The sequence below is a fragment of the Nymphaea colorata genome, chromosome 5 (assembly GCF_008831285.2).
Source record: "Nymphaea colorata isolate Beijing-Zhang1983 chromosome 5, ASM883128v2, whole genome shotgun sequence".
Taxonomy (NCBI): domain Eukaryota; kingdom Viridiplantae; phylum Streptophyta; class Magnoliopsida; order Nymphaeales; family Nymphaeaceae; genus Nymphaea; species Nymphaea colorata.
Genome location: NC_045142.1, coordinates 24,017,621 through 24,041,964, shown reverse-complemented (window position 1 = coordinate 24,041,964; position 24,344 = coordinate 24,017,621). Strand labels below are relative to the sequence as shown.

General features: G+C 39.1%; 4 protein-coding genes across 4 annotated transcripts; 1 reads left to right on the top strand and 3 right to left on the bottom strand.

Annotated features, from left to right (window-relative positions):
* Nucleotides 1–1,675: 1,675 nt before the first annotated feature.
* Nucleotides 1,676–3,038, bottom strand: LOC116255077 (protein TAPETUM DETERMINANT 1-like). Its single transcript, XM_031630823.2, has 3 exons — nucleotides 2,663–3,038; nucleotides 2,473–2,553; nucleotides 1,676–2,350 (listed from the first exon to the last, which is right to left on the bottom strand). The coding sequence occupies exons 1-3, from the start codon at nucleotides 2,733–2,735 to the stop codon at nucleotides 2,049–2,051; spliced, it is 456 nt and encodes a 151-aa protein (XP_031486683.1). The 5' UTR covers nucleotides 2,736–3,038; the 3' UTR covers nucleotides 1,676–2,048.
* Nucleotides 3,039–8,755: 5,717 nt separating this feature from the next.
* LOC116255263 (uncharacterized) lies at nucleotides 8,756–11,952 on the bottom strand. The gene is made up of 3 exons (XM_050078005.1): nucleotides 11,612–11,952; nucleotides 11,330–11,483; nucleotides 8,756–9,385 (listed from the first exon to the last, which is right to left on the bottom strand). Exons 1-3 carry the CDS (start codon nucleotides 11,758–11,760, stop codon nucleotides 8,960–8,962), a joined length of 729 nt encoding a protein of 242 aa, XP_049933962.1. The 5' UTR covers nucleotides 11,761–11,952; the 3' UTR covers nucleotides 8,756–8,959.
* Nucleotides 11,953–12,910: 958 nt separating this feature from the next.
* On the bottom strand, nucleotides 12,911–17,240 carry LOC116255325 (pentatricopeptide repeat-containing protein At1g02370, mitochondrial). Its single transcript, XM_031631129.2, has 2 exons — nucleotides 16,930–17,240; nucleotides 12,911–14,576 (listed from the first exon to the last, which is right to left on the bottom strand). Exons 1-2 carry the CDS (start codon nucleotides 17,170–17,172, stop codon nucleotides 13,344–13,346), a joined length of 1,476 nt encoding a protein of 491 aa, XP_031486989.1. The 5' UTR covers nucleotides 17,173–17,240; the 3' UTR covers nucleotides 12,911–13,343.
* A 1,565-nt stretch (nucleotides 17,241–18,805) lies between these two features.
* Nucleotides 18,806–23,977, top strand: LOC116253876 (beta-carotene isomerase D27, chloroplastic). The gene is made up of 8 exons (XM_031628851.2): nucleotides 18,806–18,966; nucleotides 19,096–19,188; nucleotides 20,177–20,281; nucleotides 21,264–21,363; nucleotides 21,814–21,905; nucleotides 22,496–22,576; nucleotides 23,244–23,312; nucleotides 23,573–23,977. Exons 1-8 carry the CDS (start codon nucleotides 18,817–18,819, stop codon nucleotides 23,711–23,713), a joined length of 831 nt encoding a protein of 276 aa, XP_031484711.1. The 5' UTR covers nucleotides 18,806–18,816; the 3' UTR covers nucleotides 23,714–23,977.
* Nucleotides 23,978–24,344: the final 367 nt, after the last annotated feature.

Here is a 24,344-nt window from a genome sequence, read left to right as displayed (position 1 = left end):
TTTTGTCTACTCACAGGTCACAACTCTGCTCAAAGTGAGCAAAAACTTCAATTTAAAGCATTTTTTTTAAAAAAAAACAAATCTTATCCCTATATAACGTGTAAGTACGTTATATTTTTTCAAAGAACCTTTTCTGTAAATGTCATGCTGCTATGAGTACTAATATGCAAAATCCAATAGATTGTTCATGTTTCTTATGCATTCTATATAGCATACAATGGATCAGTGTGGAGATTTTCTCTAGAAAAACTCATAAAATATTGAGAAATTTTATCCTCCCAAGGATGAGACTTGTCACCACATAAAGACCAAAGGATTTCCAAGTTCAGACTCTTTATCTGCACGTTGGAATCACCAACCCGTCCCCAAAGGCTTCATTATTGACAACATCATTGTTGCTTTATTCAGACACGCAGCTTTTTTGACTTCAAAGATGATGAACATCGTTAACTCTTAAGACGATCCGCTTATACACAAAACAGTTAAAATTTAAACTCATAAACTGAATCCTTTGGCTACAAAACTCCCAGTAGAAGGAAATAACAAACTGATAATTTCCTGAAGAATGGCGTTGATTTACATCTTGTCTTGTTTGACATAAAAAAATATTATTGTTATCATATCTAAGTTGAAAAAGTAATTGAAAAATACTGAAACATGAAAACTCTTGTACTTTTTCTAGATTCACTTCCTATTCCATATCTGGCAACAATGATCCGGGTAGTTGGAGAAAGAAATTAAGAGATATTTTGAGATTTCATGAATTTGTTAATAATTATTGTTACCCATTAAACTTATCAGTTTTGAAAAGAAAAAAACAGAAAAGAAATGCTGTCTTCTAAAGGAAAAAGGAAGGAAAAGACTTTACAGTTATACTTTACTGCTTATTAAATGCAGTGGAGGAAGACCCTTGGATGGGGTTGTCTGCTTGTCTTGGTGGCTGTGCCCTTCTTCTTGGCTTTGAGTGAATAGTATCACCCCCTACAGCCCTACTCCTTCTGGTGGAGTTCTAGAGGTAACATGAACATTCTCCTTCTCTCTGAAATTTATTTCACTGTCGACTGTATGTACTACTGAGCATCACTCTTTTAAACTACCTTTTTTTTTTAGAGTGTGAATACAATTGAAGGCCTAAGAAGGACCTTACTTTCACCGCCGAAAGATTAAGTGTTCTTGAAAATAACACAACTGATGAAGTAAAGAACTTTATAATTCCTGGTTATGACATTGCCTTAGAGTTGAAAGAGGTCAGGAGTTTCATACTCTGATCCCTCAACATTCTTCTGCCCAAGACTCAACAAAATAACATGTTTATGAGGCTACGTCTGCTAATTAGATAGCATCGTACAGTCGACAGTGCCAGTGATATGTGTACCATGGATCTGTAACAGGAGATGTCAAACAAGACACTGATCTCGCAAATGGCAGTTGTATCTAAGTTGGTATTCCAGTAATTGCTTCATGAAGTCAGCCTTCTATCAACTTGGAAATCTACTTTTTCCCTTTTCTTTTTTTGTCCCTTTGAATGAGGGTTTTGGTGAATCTAGCCGACCAATCCATGCTGACAAAGTCCCTGTGTTGCCTCAATCACCCATGACAAAAGCCAGTACACTGGGCGGCAATTCAACTCTAGAACACAGACAGGGAAAGAGAAGAAAGAAGAAAGAAATACGAATTGAAGAAAAGAAATAGAAGAATAATTCATCAGCCAACATAATCTGCAAAGCCTGCCACCTGCTTGTCTGCTGAGAGTGAAACTAATCTTCCTACTCTTTCAAGTTTCAAGACGTCCAGTTAGCAAGATGGCAGCTTTTGACCTTAGATATATTCAGAATTTTAACATTCTTATGATACCAAACAATAGCAATAAATATTGATATTCGTGGTCAGAGTGCACACATAGGTGCGTTTTTACACAAGTAGGCCTGTCAAAAAGCAGAAAAAAAGTATATACGGCTTGTGGGTATCCTCTTTCCCTTTGTGGGTATCTTGGAGATGGAAGAATTTTACCAGAAACCCTAAAGAAACCCAACTTTTTCTTATTGTTTTCAGCAGAATCTAGCAGACTTCAATTGAAGTGGGTACATGAAAGAGTTCGAGTATGTGAACCTAATGATCTGGCTGTTCTTAAGGGGCAGGCCCTCGTTCACAAGGCAATCGTCATATGAGACTCTCTTGAAGGTCCTGGGGTTCACAATCTTGGCAGAAGCGAACCAGCCACAGTGAAGATGTATGTTTGAGGGAGCACAACCAGACATGCAGGTGTTCACAATCTGAACTATGTACTGCGGAATGCCTGTTGACGACTCCCTGACCTGTGAGATGCTGATGTCTCTGTTTGTACACATTCCTGTACCAAAGAAAGAGTGAGAAGTTAAGAGGCTTTCATACCATGGCATATGGAATGCATTGAAAATTGGTAATCAACAAGAAAAGGAGTTACTGTAGTGAGATTACAGTCATGGTGCCTACCATATGTGACCAACTTCCTGCTTCTTGAACGCTCTGATGTTTCCTTCGGTTCTTTCTTGTTCAGAGTGGCGTTGGAAGTATCTGTGCAGTGAAGAAGAAAGAAAAATCCGTGGTTTTAGTACATAGAGTTCCACAACGAGTAAAGAGGACGGAAAAACTGAAAAGAGAAAGTTGGTTGTTGGCTGCATACCCACGAGACAAGATCCACTGAAGAATGTAAGCATGATTGAGCAGATGAAGAAGAGCACACAAGCAGCTCTCATAATGATGAAAGGCTTCAAAACCTCACTAATGGCTGCTTGTCATCTGTCCTGAGCTCTACAAGACTACAACGCCTCCCTTGTGCTTGTATCGTAGAGAGAGAAGAGAGGGAAGAGAGAGAGAGAGAAGGTTGTAAGAAGAGGGAAAGGGAGGTAAATGTAGTGTTGGAGCTAGATTCTAGGGGCAGAGATGGTTGTAACTTATAAGGAAAAGGAGGTAAATGTAGTGTTGGAGATGGATTCTAGGGGGAGGAGGAATGAGGTATGGCTTGATTCCTAAAAATAGATAAGGGATTCCATAGGCAATAGGCAGGGTTGGTTCAAAGAGCAGCAGAAGGACCACTCCTTATAGTTCCACTCTAGTAAGGAGCCTTTTGCTGCTACTTTATTCTTGTGCAGATAGGGAAAAATAGAACTGGCTGGGCCTTAACACAATTAATTGCACTATTTCTGTCCATGCACCAATGAAGCTAAAATTAGTTTCAGTACAAGTATCTTTAGAAAATCACATTCTAGGCATGAAATGTGATAGATTTTGGCTTGTTCTCTTTGAGGTATCTTTCTCTCTCTAGAATCAAACCCCTTAGTTCAAAATGGGTATGATTTGATCAGAAAAACCAGAAAAACCCTAATGAAAAGTTGTCCTGACCAACTTTTGGACACAAGCAACTAAGTCTGTAGGATCATGTAATGGATATAGATGAAGGCCAAGCCTAGAATTGGTTAGTTAATTGGTTGGTGGTCCAGATGATGAACCCTTGCTGCATATGCATGGTCGAATCTATCCATGGATTAATTTGTAGGAATATTCACTACTTTTTTGTGAGCCCCATGAGCCTTTATGCCAGGCATAAGACAAATACATGGATATGGTGAACTTTTTCTTTCTTTTTGATGAGCATTTTTTCATTTTAGTTCACGACTAGTCATATATGAACTCATAATTTGGCCCTATGTCTAGGAACGGGACATTTGTTTGTCATCTATCAACTACTTAGCCTAATCAACTCTCTTTCCTTCTCTCTCTCTCTCTCTCTCTCTCTCTCTCTTCCTCTTCCTCCTCCCATTGGCAAAAACGATTAGGCTTCTCAGATTATGACTTTGCTTGGTTGGAAACAAATTGATTGCACACTGTCACAAGTTATGGAATGCATTCAAATTGTGATGTCTATAAGGACAACAACTATATGGCAAAAATAACTGGTGAAACTGACTTTGTTGACAAGAAAAGGCCTGCGGAAAGATCAATTTTTCCAACTTGAGAAACTCATTTACCCAGCTGAACAGAGACATCTAAAGGTTTTTGGCAATTGGAGGACTGATGATAAACAGATCAAGGGTTTTTCCTTCAGCCAGCAATTCTTTTCACCAGAACAAAAAGTGTTGTTTTGATGGTATAACATCATAGATGTGCAATTCAGGAACCATAATCTTTTACATAAATTTGATCTGTGTGTTACTGATAGGGGTTGTGCAGTTCTGGTTTGAAGATTCTCATTTCTTTGTGTCTCATCCACTTCCAATCTGATTTTTAGGGCTATTTGGCATGAGGAACACTGTGTAACTGTTCCATAAATCTAACATAAATATTGGGACAAATTTATGGAATACTTGTTCAAGTAGTCAACGAGTATATCCTAATATTTGGGAAGATTCATGAAACACTTATACAACGTTTGTCATGCCAAACAGCCTCTTAATGTAATTAGTTCTCCTGGCTTGGACCATATATGAAATTGTCTTTAAGTTTCAGCAGGACCACATATGATATATATATATAGATAGATATATATATATATATGGGTAGAGAAAGAGAAACTGTAGGCGAATGGATAACATTCTACAATGCAGTTTTGGAAGCAAAACAATATTCTTGAAGTGTTCAGGTGACATTAAAACTGCAAGAGAAAAACACAAGTTTGACAAAACCTGGTTTTGAGAGTAATATGGGTAGAGAATCTTTTGCAGAAGAAGAGATGTCACAGCCTAATCCCTCCTTCCTCCACCACCAAAGGAAAAAGAATAAAAAACCGTGATTTGTTCACCCAAACTCCAAAATCAGTTTTTAAAATTTCCTTAAAAGAACTTATTTTCACATAAACAAGTTTTGGGGGCTCCCTATATGTCCTTTTTGACAGATCCCAAGCTCTAGATGTGTTCAGTGAAGTCCAATGCTTCAAACCAGTTGTTGCATGTCTTCTTTTTTTTATAAAATATGATTTTTCGCATTCAAATTTTTGAGTTATTAATTTTTCAAGCTTTAAAAACCCATCGATGTTCCCTAATTGCACTGTCCAAGATTTGCTCGCTCCAAAATCGACAGTGTAATGTGCCGCTAGTTTCTTTTAAAAAAATGAACAAAGAAACAATTCAAAGCAAATCTACATGTTCTAGTTATTCCTGCAGAGAGAGAGAGAGAGAGAGAGAGAGAGAGAATATCATGGCAAGGCAATCTGGACTTTAACCAGCAGCCAAAAGAGCGCAGAACTTGAAGATGAAGAATTCAAATGGTGAAAGCAAACGACTGACAGAGCCAGGGAGAGCGTGATGGTCTCTCTCTCTAAACGTCGAATGTCAGCCGCTTCATTTCCGCTGTGTTTCTCTCTCTGAACGTCCATTGCCAGCCCCTTCTGCTCTGCTTTTCCAAAACCCATGATCCCAAAAGAGAGAAAGAAGCGTTTACTTTTCCATACTCCATGGCAGAGTGCTCTAAAACAGGAAGAGAGAGAGAGAGAGAGAGAGCTGTCGACGGCCATCAATGGGGCCACGTTCTACGGCCAACAAATAACATACCAGCAGTCGGCATCAGAGTTCAGATGCCATACCATGTCATCCCCACCTTACTTCTTTGCTTCATATGGATCGTAGCGTCGCCCAAAGCCTGCTGCTCAACCACTCGTGTGACCGTCCGCCCACACGCTCGCCCCTCGTGCCTAACTGATCCTCTCACTCCACCATCGTAGTCACAAATCCCATTTACAAGGAGGTTTAAAGAATTCTAAGTTATATATATATATACATAGACACACACACACACAAGATTACAAGATTACAAGAAGTTCAGAGATAAAAACCAAACTTTGTTTCTTATTTTTTAATGTGTTTTTCTTGCAATCTAAGTTTATTGATATGATCGTAAGAATGGGCTGATGCAAAACATTCACTAAGTTTATCATTTATTAGATTTTAGTGGTGTTTTTATAATAAGAAAAAATGAATGGCCCCCATGAAAAGATAATAAAAAAATCAACGTTTTTCATTAAAATAACTTGAACAAATTATGTTTTATATCAAGATAGTCTTTATAAATATATTAAGATGTTTATATTGTATTTAAAATAGTTTTTAAACAAAAAAATCAATGGGTCTGGTTTTTATCCATGTCCTAAGTGTTTGGTGTGTGTGTGTGTATATATATAAGTGTAGCTTTAACAAGAAGCACCTTAGAAACCAATAATAAATTTGGTCATATGACTCATAATCAGTGCACACACGCATACATACATACAAAATAAAATAATATCATTATTGAAAAAGTTATAAACATGATATAATGATAAAATCATGATATTTTTCAACATGTCAGCAATATCTGTGAGCAGGCTTACTATTTCTTAGTTGTAACTTAGTCCTCAAGTCATCTCAAATTCCTGACTGAACCCACATGACAAAGTGAAATTAGTTGAAGCAGCAGCATGCAGGAAGAATAATGGCTCTCATGTGAAACCCTCTGCCCCTTTTATCATTCCTCTGCCATAACCATAAACTATAAAGGCAGAACACCATTTATTTCCTTTCCAAGTTGGGCACTTGTTCTTCTCTACCAACATCCTTGGTTCCAGTTCAATTCTTAGGGTTTTACTTCACAGGCTCACTGGGCCTCCCATATTTCTTCTGTCTTTTTTGGGGTTTGTTGAACTTGGATTGCTTTTTCATTCCTTTCTGCTTTCCTCTTATGTTGAGAGGCTTTCAATCACTTCACTGTCTCGTGCATTCTTGGGACACTTGCTGAGTTTTGACCTGCCACAATGCCTGACTGCATGTGGAAATATTTGAATTCTTTTTAAATCTCTTGCAAGATATTTAATGGGCAATAAAGGTGATTTTCACCTTAGATACCAAGCCACCAACTTTTTCATTTACTGCCATACTTCCTTTTTCTGTCAAATTGCTAGTTACATCTACCTGCATCTTTACTACTAGCTATTACAGTGGTGCAGAGAGCTGCCAACATGGTGTGCATTGTGAATATGTCTTCTAAAAGCTTGCACTTTTGGTTTCACTTACTGAGTAATTGAGAGAGAGAGAGAGAAGAAGAAGAAAGGGCTTCTATTTGGGCAAGGGTAAATGACTGAGGTAAAAAGTGAAAAACCAAGAGCGAAAATCCTTTGTCTTGTTAAGCCTCAAGTTCTCGAATCTTTTTCTTTTGCTATGACCAAAGTTGTCCACTTGGAAATGATAAAAAGACTGTTGCTGTGGCGTGCACAATTCTAAGTTCAACTTGCAGAATGAGAAAAGTAAATAGCCTTTTGAAGGTCGTACTAAATTTTAAAAGAACAATAGAAAGACTGAGAAAACCATAGATTGCAGGGATTTCTTTTTTGAAGACCAATGCATGAGAGATTCCTTGCCATCAGGTCCACTCGATGTTACTTTTCTAGAGAAAAGCAAAAGAATAATGATCTTCCTGAATAACTGTTTCATAAAATTGATCCTGTTTTTTCATTATAAGTACAACATACTGCCTTGTTTTGCATAACCTGGATATCAAAATCCTGAACAGAAATCAGTATTTTCACTGGTTGATCACAGTTACTAGTTTTGCTTTTATGTTCTTATATTCGAGTAAATATGAAATGTGAAAGTAAATCAAATTGTTATTTTTACTAGCATTCAGTGATGATTCAATAAATAAATATGAAGAGACTCTTCCTGAAGGGGTTTGTGCAACAGGCTGAGGAGGGGCTAGTAGGTGGTTAGTTTCTGTTTCGAAACCCCATAGCATCAACTCGCAAAAAGAAGGTCACTGTTATGCAAGTTCAAGTGCAGCGAGGGTGGCACCTCGATGGACCAAAAGCAAATGGCGTACGCTACTAAGACAATGAATTGGGTGAGAGTTTCGACTCTCTTATAAGCACTAAGATGAAATACTTCTCCTACTCACCTAAAAATATCAAGAAATCATGCCGGATCTAGTTTCCCAAACTCATGCAGCCTTATCAATTTTATTGTTGGGCTAAAAATTGTAAATTGTGAGGTGCTTTGGTGCTCTATATCTCCTTTACAGATCTGGTAGGTGGTCAGAAATGCCAAATATATCTTATTTATCCAATTATCAGTGTGGATGTTATCATGTCACTCTGATTATTTGGATTTAGTAAATACCCACTTCAACCCTTGAATCAACTAGAAGCATATCGGTTTTAGCTTATACAACACACGACGCCCAACAATCAATAAGCAGATTAATGTTTTTAACACACTCATTTTATTTGTTTCCAATTTCTTTATGATCATAGATACACCCAAGTAGGGCCACTAAGATCTCGCCCTCTAAGAAGCTTCATATTCTATGCCGCGTTGCAAAAATTAAAATAGCCCAACTTAGGCGGCAAATCGTGTTTCACCTGCCCATACAAAAGTGCCATCTATAATGGCTATTCCATGTTTCCATTATTTTTATACAATTTCAGATTTTATTTTATTTATTTTATATAGTTTTCTTAAACATCATTTGATGATATTATTTTGATGGTTAATGACTGAAATATTATACTGGCAGATTAAAAGACGGTGTTGAATCTTTCGCTTTAGAGGCTCTTTTGGAGCCTTTTGTGTGTCACACCTTTCTTGAGTCCCACACATAATATGCATTTGGATTTTTCCAGTTGGGCAACTAAAATTTTTGCAACTTAGAACATTTCAAAAGTTTCATGCCCTGAAATTTTGGATCTTTTAAACGTCTGACCAAAATAGCAACTAAATCAATTTAACTGTTCAATTCTAAGTGCCAACATGTAGATCATAGTTAAGTTTTTATAAGGGAAAATGATCAAAAAAATTGATTTGTGAAATGTAATTTTCAACAACTTTCGTTCAATTAGCGTTGCACCTCATCCTCACCGAGCCAGATGCCACATATGGAGCGAAGCAGCCATTGCTGTCCAAACAAACGTCGCGCTCTCTCTCCCTCTCTCTCTTCTTTTGTCAGTGTGTATGTTGGGTCTTCAGCGGCTTAGGCCGAGAACGTCGTCGACCATGGGGGGGGAGCCATTGCTGCCGAACAAGGCGGTAACCAGCAGCTCGGCCTCGGCGACTTTGACGCGCCTGGTCCGCTTCTTCTTGGGGATGGCCTGACGGTGGAGGGGTGGCCCCAGGGCAAAGCTCGACCGCTGGCGCCTGGCCTCCGCTACATTCTGCAGCAAATGTGAAGCTCCTCCCACTTCCTCCACCTCCGCCGCCGCCGCTGCCATCGCAGCGCTGCCCAACGTTAAGGAATTCATGGACACCATGGGGCATTCCCTCCAGTTGAGGTCCGCCGCGTCGAGGGCGACGTCGTCAGGCGTCAATGGCGCGGGCCTCGCACCCACTACCAGCGTGGACCTGAACGGGCTCACCAGCTGCACCGAGCCCAGCGCCTCCAGCAGGTGAACCTGCACTCTTGCAAACTTAGTAGCACGAGAAGAGAAGAGATCGGGGCACTGTAATTACTTAAGTTTAAAGGACTATTTCACTTGTGACAAAATATATTTTCAGATAAAGAACTTTTCACAATTCACCTTTTCCATATGAGTCTCTTTGCATCGTTGTTTCCCTTTTTAAGTGTGACTGCGATTCTGTAAAGAAAAGTGATCGTGTGACAGAGATGTAAACTGTTGAAAATATGCGACCGACCGGGAGCCTGAGCTGACGCCGATTTTTATATAAAATAAAAGCATTTGAAGTATATAAATTTAATACATAAATACATTTATAATAAAAATATGTAAAAATATAATAAAAAGATTTTTTTTTTTTTTTACATGTATATTGTAGGGCAGAGTTAAACTCGGCCCGACCCAAAACTCCTTTTTATGGCCACCCCAAGTCTAACTATCAGGTCTCAGACCTAAAAGGCTCCCCAAATGACTTGGATATTTACTCCCATGCAAGTGAAATTGCAAGCAGTAATTTCAGCTAAATTCTTTGATAAATTCCTGCTTGCAGCTACTTCTCCCAACCGAAGAAGGTGTTTGATGATCTATCTTTTTGGAATACAAAGAGACATCAAACACAAGTGAAGTTAATTTGTGGTTCCCATCTTTTGAAATAAATGCGAAAAGAAAATGACAGAGTCCAAGGGATCCCCCGGCTCTCTACACCATGAATAAACCTACCATATCTTGGTGGGTTTGTACTTGGTATCAAACATCCCTTAAGAATAGTCTTTTATGTTATTGAAGAATATGTTTATCTTCACCTGAGCTGAAATGCCAACATGATTGCTTGCTCTTGGTGAGTTCTAACCTGCCAAAGTACGCTTATTCTAATCAAGTTGAGCTGTCGTGGATTCCATGCGTATTCCAATTCAAGGAAGAAGAACAGAGATAAACCACTCAAATATGGACAACTATTGACCCCAGCCCCTCAAGGTTTTTTTTTTTTTAATTGTCAAATTAATATATTTAAATATTTTCTATGTTATGTATAAGAGTGTCCTTCGGACACGAAAATCAGTGAAGAGTGTCCCTTTGATGTCCATTTGAGAATTCAGATCAGATTCATACACAAGAAATGACATCAGGTAAGATTCAAATTCAGGTTTAAGTGAATATTAACTGAACTCAGGTTCAGATTGGATATAGTTTTAAATAAATATTTTATACTCAATGTATCTAATATGGTTTGGATTTGGTTTAAAAGTTGGATTTGGAATCCAAAGTTAATCCAAAAAAACCCAAATATGAATTTCAATCAGAATATATAGATATATGAAAAAACGGCTATCATAAACTACACATCTGATTTAAATCTGATCCGTTTAAGGACTACAAGGTTGTTTTTCATGAATCGGCCCATTCAATTTGAAACGGTGGCAAACTGATTCGGTTGTGTAAAAGGGACATGTGTCAAGTATTAAGTAGATTCTTAGTATATTATAATTTTTTTATATTTTATACGGTTTTTCATTTGTTTAATTAACAGCAATGATTTTTTGCTTTAGACCGATTCGCCCGAATCATTGTATCGGCGCATTAACTGGATCGGGGGCATGCCCGCCGACTCGGTACATAAACCGATTTTAGTAACACTACAGTCTAGACTGCGTCCCTCGTATTCGCCGTGCCGTCTGTTGCCGCCCGCCTCCTGACTTCCAACTTTCTTCGAACAGCCAATCCCAACAATTGTTTAGAGATATCCACAGCAGAATTGCCGATAGCTCACGGCACTCAGAATAATGGGAACAAAAACACGTCTGGATATGCCACAGTGAGACCAAGAATCGCGACCACAAATTCACAAGAGAAATCAAGAAACAACGAAAGAAAATGGAGGAAAATCGAAGCGATCGATTCATTGTCCCCTTAAAAATCGAAGGAAGAAGAGAAATCGCGTACCTTTGCTCGATAGAGTTTGCAGAATCCATGCATGCTCAGAATCTGAACAGGGAAGAAGGCAAACCAAACAAGGATCTCAGGAGATGGGAAAAAGAATATCAACGACGGCATCTGACGGGCATGCATGGGAAACCCAAGACGCTGAGTTCTGAAACTGAAATGGATAATGTCGTAGAAACCCTAAGACGGAAAAGAAATGATCGAAATCCTAGCTTCCACAACCGTGATGCCCTAACTTTTTCAGAATGCGAAAAGGACATCAAGCGTCTGCAGTCGACGTACGATTCCTGGTTCCAATAGAAAGCCATGAACAATGAAAGAGAGGGCGATCCATTGATGAATTTTCCGTTCCTCTCTGGGTTCATGAGGATAGCGTCAAGGACAGCGACGGCGATGGCAACGACAATGCTGATGAATGCCGGTGTTTCCATAGCAGGAAAACACGCATTCAGTAGCTCATGCGACCGTGAAAAAATGATGGTGGTGATGGTGAGGATGATGAGAGAGAAAGAGAGAGACCTGGTTGAGTTGATCTGAGGTGAGGTTGAGATTGAGGTCGAGATTGGCTTGGAAAGAGGCGTACTCCTCCAGCGAAATAATATCTCTCGTCGCCCTCACCCTCGTCCTCATCTCTCGCTCTCCCTCTCAATGGTTCCCTCCGTTTTTATACTCCCGCCTCGCCTGTGTGGCGCCGGAAATTTCCCATATTTATAAAAGTACGACTCGGAGATCTCTGTCTCGGAACGGTACACTTTTCGGACGTTCATAAGAAACTTCTTTGAATCAAACCTCTATGTTCCGGTACTCTGGTTCACATGGTACGGCCCCTACTGATACGCCTCAATGTTACTAATATCACTCCTCATCCGAGCGTGTCGGCCTTTGCCCGATACACGTTTTTGTTGTCAACATTTTATTTTTAGAATAAATTTAAATATTTTAATTTCGAACCAGATGTACCGTTTACTGCTTGAGATGTTCAGATTTGAATAAGAGCAAAGAAAACTCTGTCAGAATTTCAAATTCACAATCTGAATCCTGGCCAGATCAAACTTTTAAATGCATCCGAATTCAAACCGCATTTTGACATGTTAACCAGACTAAATATTAAATATAAAATATTTATTTAAAATTAAATCAGAATCGGATCGGATATTTATTTGCAGATATTTATTTACAACCAAAGTTGGGTATGATGGATGTCAATTCTCAAACTTGAATCCGATCAGCGTCTGAAAAGATGGCAATTTTTTTTTTCTATATCTGAATTTTTTGAGACACTTCGTTCGAATATCCCATCTGAATCTAATTCATTGACATGCTGCACTAACTTAACAAAATCTCAAAGCAACTTTACTTCGTTTTGGGAATCCTAATCATTTACCGTAACTGTGGTCTGAAAAAACCTGATAAAAGCTCCTACCCTTCGTGTTCAGCTTGCTAAGCGACGAGATCATGGCACTGCTCACCGCTCAGACGAACGGAATCACCGCTGCTGCTTCTGCCTGTTTAACAAAATTTTCAAATATTTACAAGAGAATCCAAGGAATTTACAAAAATATTACTAAAAATACTCGTTCATACTTAAAAAGATTTATTTCAAACTTTCCAAAAGGCCATTAGGAACATGGTAATAAAGATAACTGTGGTTGTTTCAGAAAAAAAAGTTGGTGAAAGTGGCCCAAATAACTCAACCAAGTCCAATTCTAAAACCACCATGAACAGAAAGGAAAAATAAAGGAGGAAGCAGAGAAATCACGACTGCCCAAAAACATAGGACAAGACTGCGTCTGCTATAATAAATTGTTGGCCAAGTACTTCCAAGAGAATTTAGAATGCGGGGAGAGGAGAGAGGGAATGACACCAAGGTGGGAGCGATCACTTGGAATCATAGCTTCCTGCATCACTACACAGTGAGTTCAGAGCCAAAGCTCCCAGGTGCTGTTCTCCACAGAGGGACCAAGTTACAGAACACCTGAGGATCAGAATTTTGTATTCCACCGTCTTCCAGAAACTACAATGGGCAAACTTTCTCAAGCAGCTTCTCCATTTCTGGATTCACCTCGACCTTGTCAGCCTCAATTCTTTGTCGCATAGTTGGCTCCGTCCTTCCAGCAGCAATGTAAGTGCGTAGTAGTGAGTCATAGACTGCAGCCTCAAGACTGTTCGTCTTCTTAAATTTCTCATACAACTCCTCAGCTCCATCAACATTGCCATTTTCTTCAAAGTATTTTTTCAGTGGCTGAAACTTCTCTACGCTCATCTTCCAGTTGTTACTATAAGATTTAGTGATGGCTTCATCCAGGAACTTCAGCACAAAATCAAACTGAGCGTTCTTCATGTGATAGTCCATGAATATCTCCATGGTTCTGACAGTGGGAATGCCTCCCTTCTTCTTAGCTCCCTCGAAAATTGACTCTGCTTCGTTGATCATGTTGCGGTTGAGGTATACAGAGATCATCACATTTGTCAACCTAAAATCATAGTGTAGGCATTTCGATTCCCACTCATCAAAAAATACTCTGGCACCAGAAATATCACCCAGCCTCACGAGGGACTGAAGCATGACAAGATGGCTTAAGTTTGTACTTTTTGGAAATGCAGATTTTAAAGCATCCCAAATTCTATAAACCTCAGCAGCATTACCTGTACCTGCATACAGGCTCATAAGAAATTGAAAAACTTCTCGACTCTTGGTGCCTTCTGTTTTCTCTACCTCTTTAAGAGTAGATTCTGCTTTTTCAAACAACCCAGCTTTGACATAAATTGCAGCCAGATTACTATATGTGGACCAGCCACCAGCCTTGCCTTCTCCTTTCATTTCTTCAACAACCTTCTCTGCCCCTTCAACGTCATTCATGGCTGCATAACTGTTCATCAAGAGGTTATAACTAACTATGTCGAGCTTCAGACCTTTCCCTTTCATCTCTTGTACCAGTGGAGGCACGCGCTGCGGTTGATCTATCTTCAAGTACAGGGTCATTATGTTGTTATATACTAAGGAGGTACAAGCAAATTTTTCTTCCTTCATCTTCCCAAAGAGGGATTCTGCTTTTTCTGTCATTTTATTCACACAGTAACAATTCAGCAGGGCACCATAGGTAGCCCAGTTCCTTTTTGCTTTAGGAAGGCTGTGAAAATACTTTTCTGCTGAGTCCACTCCTTGAGTCTTTGCTAGAAGATCTATGCGGACTGCGTAGTCTCCACGAGACAACTTCATATCTTTGGTATCCATCCATTCTGAAAGCTGCATAAACACACACAAAAAAACCTAAGAGCTGCTAAAAGGAAGGGGGCAAGACCTCTAGATAACAAAAATAAATGAGCAGATGAATGACATTTAGAATGGTTAGTTTGTTATCTATCTGAATAACTAATTACATGCCAAAGGTTATAGCCATTTTATGCTAGGTATTCAATAAGGCATAACGAGGGGTTTGCATGTCAATTAGAATTGGGTTTTTTGTTGAAACAAGATAAGCACGAAACAAGTGCAGCAATTTCTTTGAGGAAGAAGAAAGTCTCACAAAAATCAACAAGACAAACCCAGGACACCATGGAAAGATGCTCCATCACAAAGTATTCCTCTTCAACATTAAAACCAATAAGTGAAAGTTATTTGGCATAATCCTACACAATCTTTAAGTTTCATCTCACAGACTGCATTTTACTCAACTATGAAAATGACGCTTTAGTGGCATTGAAACACCAAAACCAAAATTGGGAAAGACTACAAAGGTGAAGAAAGGCTCCCAAGAGACGTGACGGGGAACATTTTAACAACAAATTGCGCATAATCAGCATGCACAAGGTTTATAAACTGACGTTCATATAAACCATCATTCTTCTACTAAATAGTGCAGTTGTCACTTGGAGCAAATAACAGAATAATCACATCATTATTCTCTCTGCCGAGAAACCATAAGATTCACATCTTCATAGGCAAAACCCAATATCGTATAGGTCATCATGAGTGCTGAGATACTCCTTCCCCTGTTCACAGCATCCACCTCCAGTAATTGCCTCCAGGGCAAAGGGGGAAGGGCTTCAGCCTCTTGAGGATATCTCTCCAATAATTGCCACCAAGTCCTACCTGCTGCTTGTGAATAAATGTCATCATCCTTTACAATTGAGAATACTTGATCACATTCTCACTATTTTAGTCAACCTTCTAAATCGTGCCATTTTTCTCGAACCCTTTCCACATACTCGTCCCCTCCAAATCATGCACAACATCAGATACACCGGTACTTCCCGTTCAAGTTTGATCAATCAAAACAAGCTTGTGCTAGCTAGGAACTCAGAATCAATAGTGTTCCACTTGGATCGCCTGATTTGGGTTCTGTCCGGAAGGAGGTGGACAGGATACGAATTTACACATTTCATGGAACCTTGGTCAAACTGCCTTGATAACGGCTGTTTGGAAGATGGTAGCTACAATGACGATTTATCCCTTTAGGGAAAGCGAAACTCAGACATTCGTCCATTTATACTTTCGCTGAAGTATGAATTTATTAGTTTGCCACCTCCCAAAGGTCGGCCTCAAATCCAGGATTGCAAAATTCTGCTTTCTCAAGTACATAATCCGTCCAACTCTCTTTTCTTCGACTATTGCCTTTAGTTTTTATTAGGGAGGGAATGTAACCACTAAGCGTTTGACCCCAAGCAGTGATCAAGACCACTGGCAGACAACAAGCTCACAATTCCCTTTTCTAATTACCTCTGGTTCAAGCTTGAGCTACAATCGGATGTTGAACGAACTGACTGCACGTCGAAAAGATTTCCACAACAGCGCCGGTTGTCTGCATGCTGGATACTCTATTAACATGCATAAATGTTGAAGAATCCAATTTCCTTTCTTGTTCCCACCTGTTGGGCATATTGTCGTTCTCTCCTTGTACATGTTTTAGAAACTATTATAGTTTCTTTTATTGTATTGCCTTGTGAGTGAGCCTTCCTCATTCGTTAGGCATTTTGGTGGAAGCTCTCATATATCACGTGTATTGCCTTTGGCCTAAAAAAAAAAAAACAATCAAAAAATACAGAGGGAGGTGTGGAGCCTCTGTCGTGGATGTAGGTCTGAGCAGACCGAACTAAGTTAAATCTTGCTTGTTTCTTGCTCATCTTTCTTTCTACAATAAATGTCGTTTTCAATAGTGTATTTACTGCATGTTCTTTCAAACTCAATCGAGGGCTTTACACGATATTAATGAAATTTTGACATGTCTACATAGGATTCGTGATCTTTTACGTGCCTAAATAAGATTTGGATAACATTTGAACAACGCCCAACAAACTAAACCTAGTTTAACCAACAAGAAACCTGTAAAATCTAACATTATGTTCCAGATGTTTCATTCATTATCCGTATCATGTGGATCACACTTACCAAAAACTACTTGGGGAACGTGTGGAAAACAACTAACCACGAATGGAAAATGGAAGCTAGATATGTTCTACTTATCCTCTAAATTAAACCAATATGGGCGTTGTTCGCAGAGAAAAAAACACAATATAAAATGATCCAAGACAAAACCTCGGTCTATGTGAACGAAGGAAACGACGTATGGAATCGACGAGTTTGACCTAAAAGAACTCGCCTGGAGAGCGTGTTTGAATCGTTTGTAACCACGCAGCCTCTTGATGAACCGCTCGATCTCCCATTTCTTGACGGACTTCCCTTCCTCCAGCCACTTGTTTAGCTCGACACCGGCGCTGCCGTCGGTTCCGGCGAGGGCGGTTAGCCGCTGGAAGAGAGAACCCTCCGCCGATTCTCGGGCCGCCGCAGCCGTTGTCAGGCACCGGATGCTGCCCTTGCTCAATGCCCTCCCCAAACTCCCCATGATCTTTCTCTCTCTCTCTCTCCCTAGAAGTGAAGCCTCTCTCTTTAGTATTTGGGACGAGGAGTGAAGACCAGGGTTCAGGGTTTATGCTTTGGACGAGGCATCGGCTTGGGGATGTTTTCATCTCCGGTCCACCATTTAGCAACAAAATGCAAGGGCAGTAACGTTCTTGGATAATTCACCAGAGAGCAGACCATATGCTAGGAACCTAATGAAGGGTAATGTATTATGGGTTACAAAGACCAAAATAGCCCTGTTTGTTGAATGGTAGACTTTTTCTCTTATAATGGCAAAAGTAGACTTTGGGATATATTTCACATGACTTGACAACCGGCCTTTAAGAAGTGGCGAAAGTTACAAAATAAAAATTAAATTTGACATATTGAATTTCCTTCCCAAAATGAAAAAAAATATATGGGCAGCTAAGGGATTACAAACTCAAATGTATATGCATCTCTTATCTCCCACACATATGCTTTTGCTAATCAATTCTTATGTGGGTTTTTTTAATGTGTATGGATACTTTAACAACTTTGATATGAAATTGAACTTAGATTGTGAAAAATATAATTAGCTAGGAAGCGCTTGACAACCTTTGTAGAAAACCCATTTCTTAATAGTTTATCATGCCGATCTAGGGAAATAAACTCAGGGGCGGAGCCAAGATTTTCTTCAGGGGCGGGCCGGCCGTTCGACCTCTGGATCCGAGTAGGGCCAAACCGAATTATAATACAAAAAATACCTTACGCAATTAAAAAATATTATTTTTTTCAATGTAAAAAAAAAAAATCATTGGCTGAGGTGGGGCCATAGCTTAGGCGGGCCCTCCTTCCCTCCGCCCTTGAAAATAGTGACCTTCTTCTTTTTTTTATATAAACGTTTAATGAAATGCATCTAATAATTATTTTTCACTGCACTCTAGTTGATGGGTGTTCCTAAATAGCCCCAAATTCTGAAAATGAAGTGAAAAGTGGGTGGTTTCAACCTCTCATCATATCGTATTGCCATTAATTGGTTCCATTTCTAAGTAGCAACAAATATAAAGATTTTCACTTGGATGACATCTTCAAAAAACTTGATTTTGTAAAAACCAGTGATTAAGAAAACCTGGTTAAAAACTTAGATTTTAAAAGCTATTTTAAATATTTGATTACAAGGTAGATGTTTATGAGTGGGGGCAAACGTCAGTTCTTAAAAAACACAGGCAACTTGCTCTCCATTTAACCAATATGACCATTTTGGTCTTTTTAATATATAAACGCATGGTCCCTTGTTAAGGGCCTTAACTTCGCTTGATTAACTGTTTCAAGAATGCAGCTTTTAGCTATATTTTTATTAAAAAAGTACCGTTATGTAAATAGCAAAACTTAGTGATGGTTTTCTCTAAAATTTCCAAATTTAAAGGTTGACGAATATCTATACATGACAAGCTCTTTTTTCACATTATGTCCAAAATTGGTGCGGAATTGGAAATGTTCTTAAAGGGAGATGAGCGCTCGTAGCGGTGACCGTTTATCATGACCAAATTTGAAGGTAGAGATTTCAGATCTTATTTAGAATGTGATACGCCAGATTGTACGAACAGCAGCTCCCCACACTATTTAAACGATTTGCGCCTGATCCTCTTGGCGTCCACTTGTCGAAATGGCGGCTCTCTCTCTCCCTTGCTCTTTCCCGCCTTCCCCTTGCTGTTCCCCTCCCCGCCCTCTCGTCTCGAGACCGCAGAACGCAATCCTTATCCCTAATTTTCGCTGTCGTTGCCGTCGAAAGACGACTCGAGTCCTTGCTCAAACGGTGAGTTTTTCTTTTATGTCATCTTCGATATGTGTTTCGGTTCGGGGAATTGCGATCCTTCTTTTCTTTCATGGATTCGATTTGAAAAAAATGTTGAGATCTTCAGTTTCCTTACGGATCGCTATGCAGGCCGATCTGAAAGGCGGTGAAACGAAGAAGGATTACAGGTTAGGGGTTCTTGACGAATTTTTCCTGAACGCTTTTAGGAATAATATGGTTCAGGTGAGGCAGATTTTACGGTTCAGCCGTTTGGTTTCATGATTGATGTGTTTCTTCGTAGTTTTGCAATTGGGAATCTCTTGGCATGCGATCAGTTAAGTGAGGTAGGGATGGTATAGTGCGTCTATTTGTGCGACAGTTCATCTTCTCGTACATGCTGAAGCTGGTGGTTTGCAGATTATTTCTAACGTTTCCAAATGTGAGGCGAGATGATAATGGATAATGGATGTTCGTTTCATGGGCGTGAATGTTGCATCGAGGACGGCAACATGGTTAGAGATACGAGGAATTGTGTTTTGTTTCCCCATGGGGCAGTGTGAAAATTCAAAATTAACCTAAGACTCTGTTATATCTCAAATTATGACATTTCATAGTTCATCCACAGTTCAGAAACATAACAACACAGCAAATTTGGCTTAAACATGAAAAAGTAAACTGTTGAAAAAGCAAAACGTACCCAGAAGTGTCCCCGTTGCCTACCTGCATAACCGAGGTACTGGTACCCTAGAGTTTCCCAAGTAAGCCATGTGACTTAGAGTATCTGTGTATATCCACTTGTACCAATGACCCAAGTACCTAGGCGGTTAGCTGAATTAGAAGGTTTTTTTTTTTTTTGGAGACACCAGTTTTAATTAGCTACAGATAGAACCTGGCTTGAGCAGATATTTAAGTGCAGTATTTGCTGAGCGGTGGGGATTGGACGGGCACAATGTGCAACATGGTTTGAGTGTTTATCATGTGATTGTTGGATTCTCGTTCTCTTGTGATGAATGGTGACCAAGTTGTGCAAATATTTGTATAATCATCAACCTGTTATTAGATTGATTGCTTTAGGTAAACATCAATTGAAAATTAGGATTATCTGATATCTTTGGGTGCAAATTGCTTTATCCAATTTATTTGAAGATGCATATGATGAAATAACTACTTGCACATATCCTTTGGTTTTTTATTGACCAGTTTTAGCATGGTCTCACAAATAGAGTTGTAGGAGGTCGGATGGGATTCAGAGAAGCCCGGTTATGATGGCTTGATGGAAGTTGTCAATCGTCTTATGACAAAGGGTGGATCCAACTCAGCAATCCAGCAGTCATCGGTAAACTTCCTTCTGTTGTAGCTATAAAAAAGAAAGGTTTAGAACTTTAGTTTTGAAGGCTTTTTACATGCGAAGCTGGCTGCAGAAAAGAATAATTTGCATGGAACAGTACTTTGTTAATGCATGCAATAGTACTTTGTTAATCACATAGAACTAAGTCATCACCTCACCATGTAGTAGTATTAAGCTTGTCTTAGGCTTGTAATGTCAAACCTTGACTCCGTGTGTCACAATTTGGAGCTGTATGCTTGTTTGTTACTTCCAATATCAAGGAAGGCAATTATATGATTGTACAATCCTGTTTGGGTTCTTCATTGGTTAGAAGTTAGAACTTAGAACTACACTATAGTTGTTACGGATTATTTCGCTAAAAGCTTGAAGTATTATTTCCTGAATGGAGTGGTTCAGCTTCTCTGATAGAGAAAACTCTGTAAAGGGGCTTCACATTTTTCCTCTGTTTAGTTTCTGTGATTCTATGAAGCTTTCATTAAGTTATTATTAAGCAACATAGGGCTTGGGTTTACTGCAGTTCTTCCTTTTTCTTACTCCAAAATGAAGTTGTTCCTACAATGTTCCTACAATTTAATCTGTTTAGCATGTTCGCTTAAGATTAGCGTGCTCATATTAGGTCTGTTAGTTATGACCTTTTCAAGGGCCAATATTACACTGTCCCATTCTGATCAGCTTATGTGTTATGGCAAGGTCAGATTAGTCAAGAGAACAAAAGTTTAGGTTGAACTAACAACAAAATTGTGCTAGATTGATGGGTGGAATGTGGTTCAGTCTGCAGACAATCTATTGAATTTGTAACTGCTATTGTTTTATTATTACTTTGGCAACTGAGAACTATATGCACGTATGATCCATTTGAAGCTGGTGTTAGTTCCATTAGCATATTATCTCCAGCAATTGCATAGCTTATTGGGAGATTACTGTTTAACAAGCTTATGAGATTGTATCTCATACTTCTTATGTTGTTCAGGTACGGATAATTAGGTCATTGTTTCCTCCCATCATTCTAGATCTATTCAAACAGCTTATTGCACCAATAGGAGGAGGGAAGCTGGCTGCTATGATGATTGGTAGCATTTTTTACTTGTTTATAATATTTTGTGTCCAGCTTGAACTTGTCTAAAAGTTTCCAAGTCCTTTTGTTCAGACTGGACTGGCTGCACTACAAATGTTTGGAATAGATTCAGGTGGCTTATTATTGATTACAGAAAAAAAAAATTTGATTCAATTGTTTGCCTTCTCTGGCATGCATTACAGATGTTTACAATTTATTCATGTGGCTTGTTATCAATCATCGAGAAAATTGATTCTATCATTTGTCAGGTCCAATCTCTTCGGCCCTTTTTCTCATTTATGATGAGGGTCAGAGATTGATGGTTTATTTTTCCTTTTTATTTTAGTTTTCTTCTATTAGAAAAGTAATGCTTTCTTGGCTTGGTATTCTTATCTTTAGTGCCTACATGGTTCTCTTGCTCATCATTTGATTTCCCGTTGAGAGCTCCTTTTTTTCTTCTTTGTAGCACGGGTGACAGCAGGTACATGTCAATGGCTTCTGGGACCTTGCACAGTGAATTCCATCGAACTTCCAGACGGTTCTTCTTGCAGCAGTGGGGTAAGATCTTGAACATATTCTAATTTCCTCTAGGCAGTCTCCTTTGTGCTGACTACATTGAATTTTCCGGTAGCTTCAATTTTCTTTTCCAAAATATATGTCCCTGTTTTTCTATTTTACGTCTCACTCAAGATGAAGTCTTGCTAATAGGAGTCTCTTCATCTTGCCAGTGGCTTGCATGTATTCTGAAATCTTTATGCTGAATTTCTGTTTATGTTGCCTGAGTACGCCTGGGCACGGCTGCTAGAGGGATGGATCCACATGGTTTTACACACCTGGGCGAGTAACAATGCCTCTGAACCCAGATTGTGGGTTCTCCACATAAAATTGAGGAAAAGCATTGTCTTTCTTAAGTTATTCTAAAACAAATTTGTGGAATTGATCTATTCATCTTGCTATCAGTCTGAAATGCCTTTTGATGTCCTTTTGATGCATTAATCTTGAGAAAAAAAAAAATCATCACTAGAGCTGCAGGTGCTCGTCCCACCAGTCAAACCCCTTGTTGCAGGGGCACCAAAATTTCCTAGTGCTCATCTAGTTGTTGTGATTTTACTTTGTTCTTTAATGCTGGCTCCCTTATTGCAACGTAGGTTTTGGTTGAAAAGTGCAGATACTTAGAAGAGAGCAAATGTGTTAGTACCTGCATTCACTCGTGTAAACTGGCAACACAGGTCTGTTGATTCTCTTTGTGATCTGGGTTATAGTATTTGCTCAAGTTTGCTCTGTATTATGCTTTTGCACGTGTCTGTATGATTACAATTTCAATGCGGGGAGTTTGAAAAAGTTCAAAACGTTGTATTTTCAAGTATCAAGAACTTGTAGACTGCCATTGTGACATTTTCAATTTATTTTCTTCTACTTTTTGTCTTTTTACAATTTCTTATCTTTTTACTTTTTCTGCAGCGGTATTTTCTTTCCCTTTCTCAGTCACCTCTTATTTTATTAATTCATATTAAAATTGTCTATATTCTCAATTGTTAATTGTTGTGAACTTGGTTTTACTTCAGATGCTAATTTTCTTATATTGTAATTTTTAGCAATACTTAAATAATAAGAAATGTCTCCGGTTGTGTTGATAAAAAATGAGACTATCTAAGGTGTTTTGGATTCTGTTTACATGGAAGTTTTCTTTGTTAAATAAAAAAGGGTTCACTGGTTATTTACTTTACTGGTTAAGTATGCACGGATATTTGCAGACGTATGGTCTATGGAGCTATGATGTTCTGTGAAAAGTTTGCGCTAGTGTCAGTAGGTTAACTTTCCAAGTCGGCAGATTTAGTTTCTTACCATTCTATCATAAAGTAATCTGAACATTCCTAAAACTTTTCCTTTCTTCAGACTTTCATAAGTGACTACATGGGGGTTCCATTGGTAATGGAACCAAAATTCACCGACTTCAGTTGTCAGGTGACTTGCTAATCCACTTCTCTTTTTTACAATTATACGTTCTTTATACCATTCATCAAGAGACCTATTGCTGGAAATCATATGAAAGAGTTTCTCTGTTCTCTGGATTTTAGATACAACTCTGCTTGAATCTTCATCACACTGCTTTTTCATTGTACATCTCAATATATCCTCTTGTGCAGCATCTTCTCGGTTCCCCCAAGAGATTTGTTAGGCAGAAATCACACTGAGCAACTTTTCTTCTTCTCTTTCTTGGGCAGTTCAAATATGGAGTTGCTCCTTCCCAAGCAGAAGAAGATAAAATACTTCAGGAGCCTTGTCTAGAAGTTTGTCCAAAAGCATCGGCCCGAAAGATGCGCAATATTCAAGTCACACAGACGGTCGCCTGCCCAAAAATATGAAAGTCGATACAACCATAAAGTTCCCGCCGGGGCTTACGTTGGGTGGACAATGAAGCGTCATGCGCATGGTCTTCCCTCCTTGTGCAAAAGCCCTTGACCTGCTGCGGCCATTCCAGGTCCATGTAGCCTCTCCGTAATGTATAGTATTTCTTTTGATTACTGCAAGTTTGAGCAAATCAATTGAACCGACCTCGCCATGGTCTCATTTTGTAAGGGCAACAACCCGAACCCGTCATTCGATAAAATTCGAACCTGTTGCCAATAGGTTGTGGCTTGTGGGCCAAGCTGAGCCCGTGACCAACAGCGGGAGCCAGCTTTACCCTTTTTGGTATCATAATGGAGACAGACCTCGAAAAAAGAGACTTGCTGCATGGAACCCCATGGCTTACTTAGAGAGCCTTTTTGGGCTAAATGGGTCATAGAAAGAGGTTTATAGAAATTGAAAGGCGACCAACCAGTCAGGCCTTAAGACTTAAGCTGAAGCCCTTTCCTTTTTTTCCCTCTTTCAAGATTCATGACTGCTTTAGGCCCTTGGGGTTTGGGTGAATGTATGGCTACTCCCATCAACTAGCGTCTGCCACTATTTGCAATTGACAGAAATAAGATTGCAATTGACAGAAATAAGAGAATT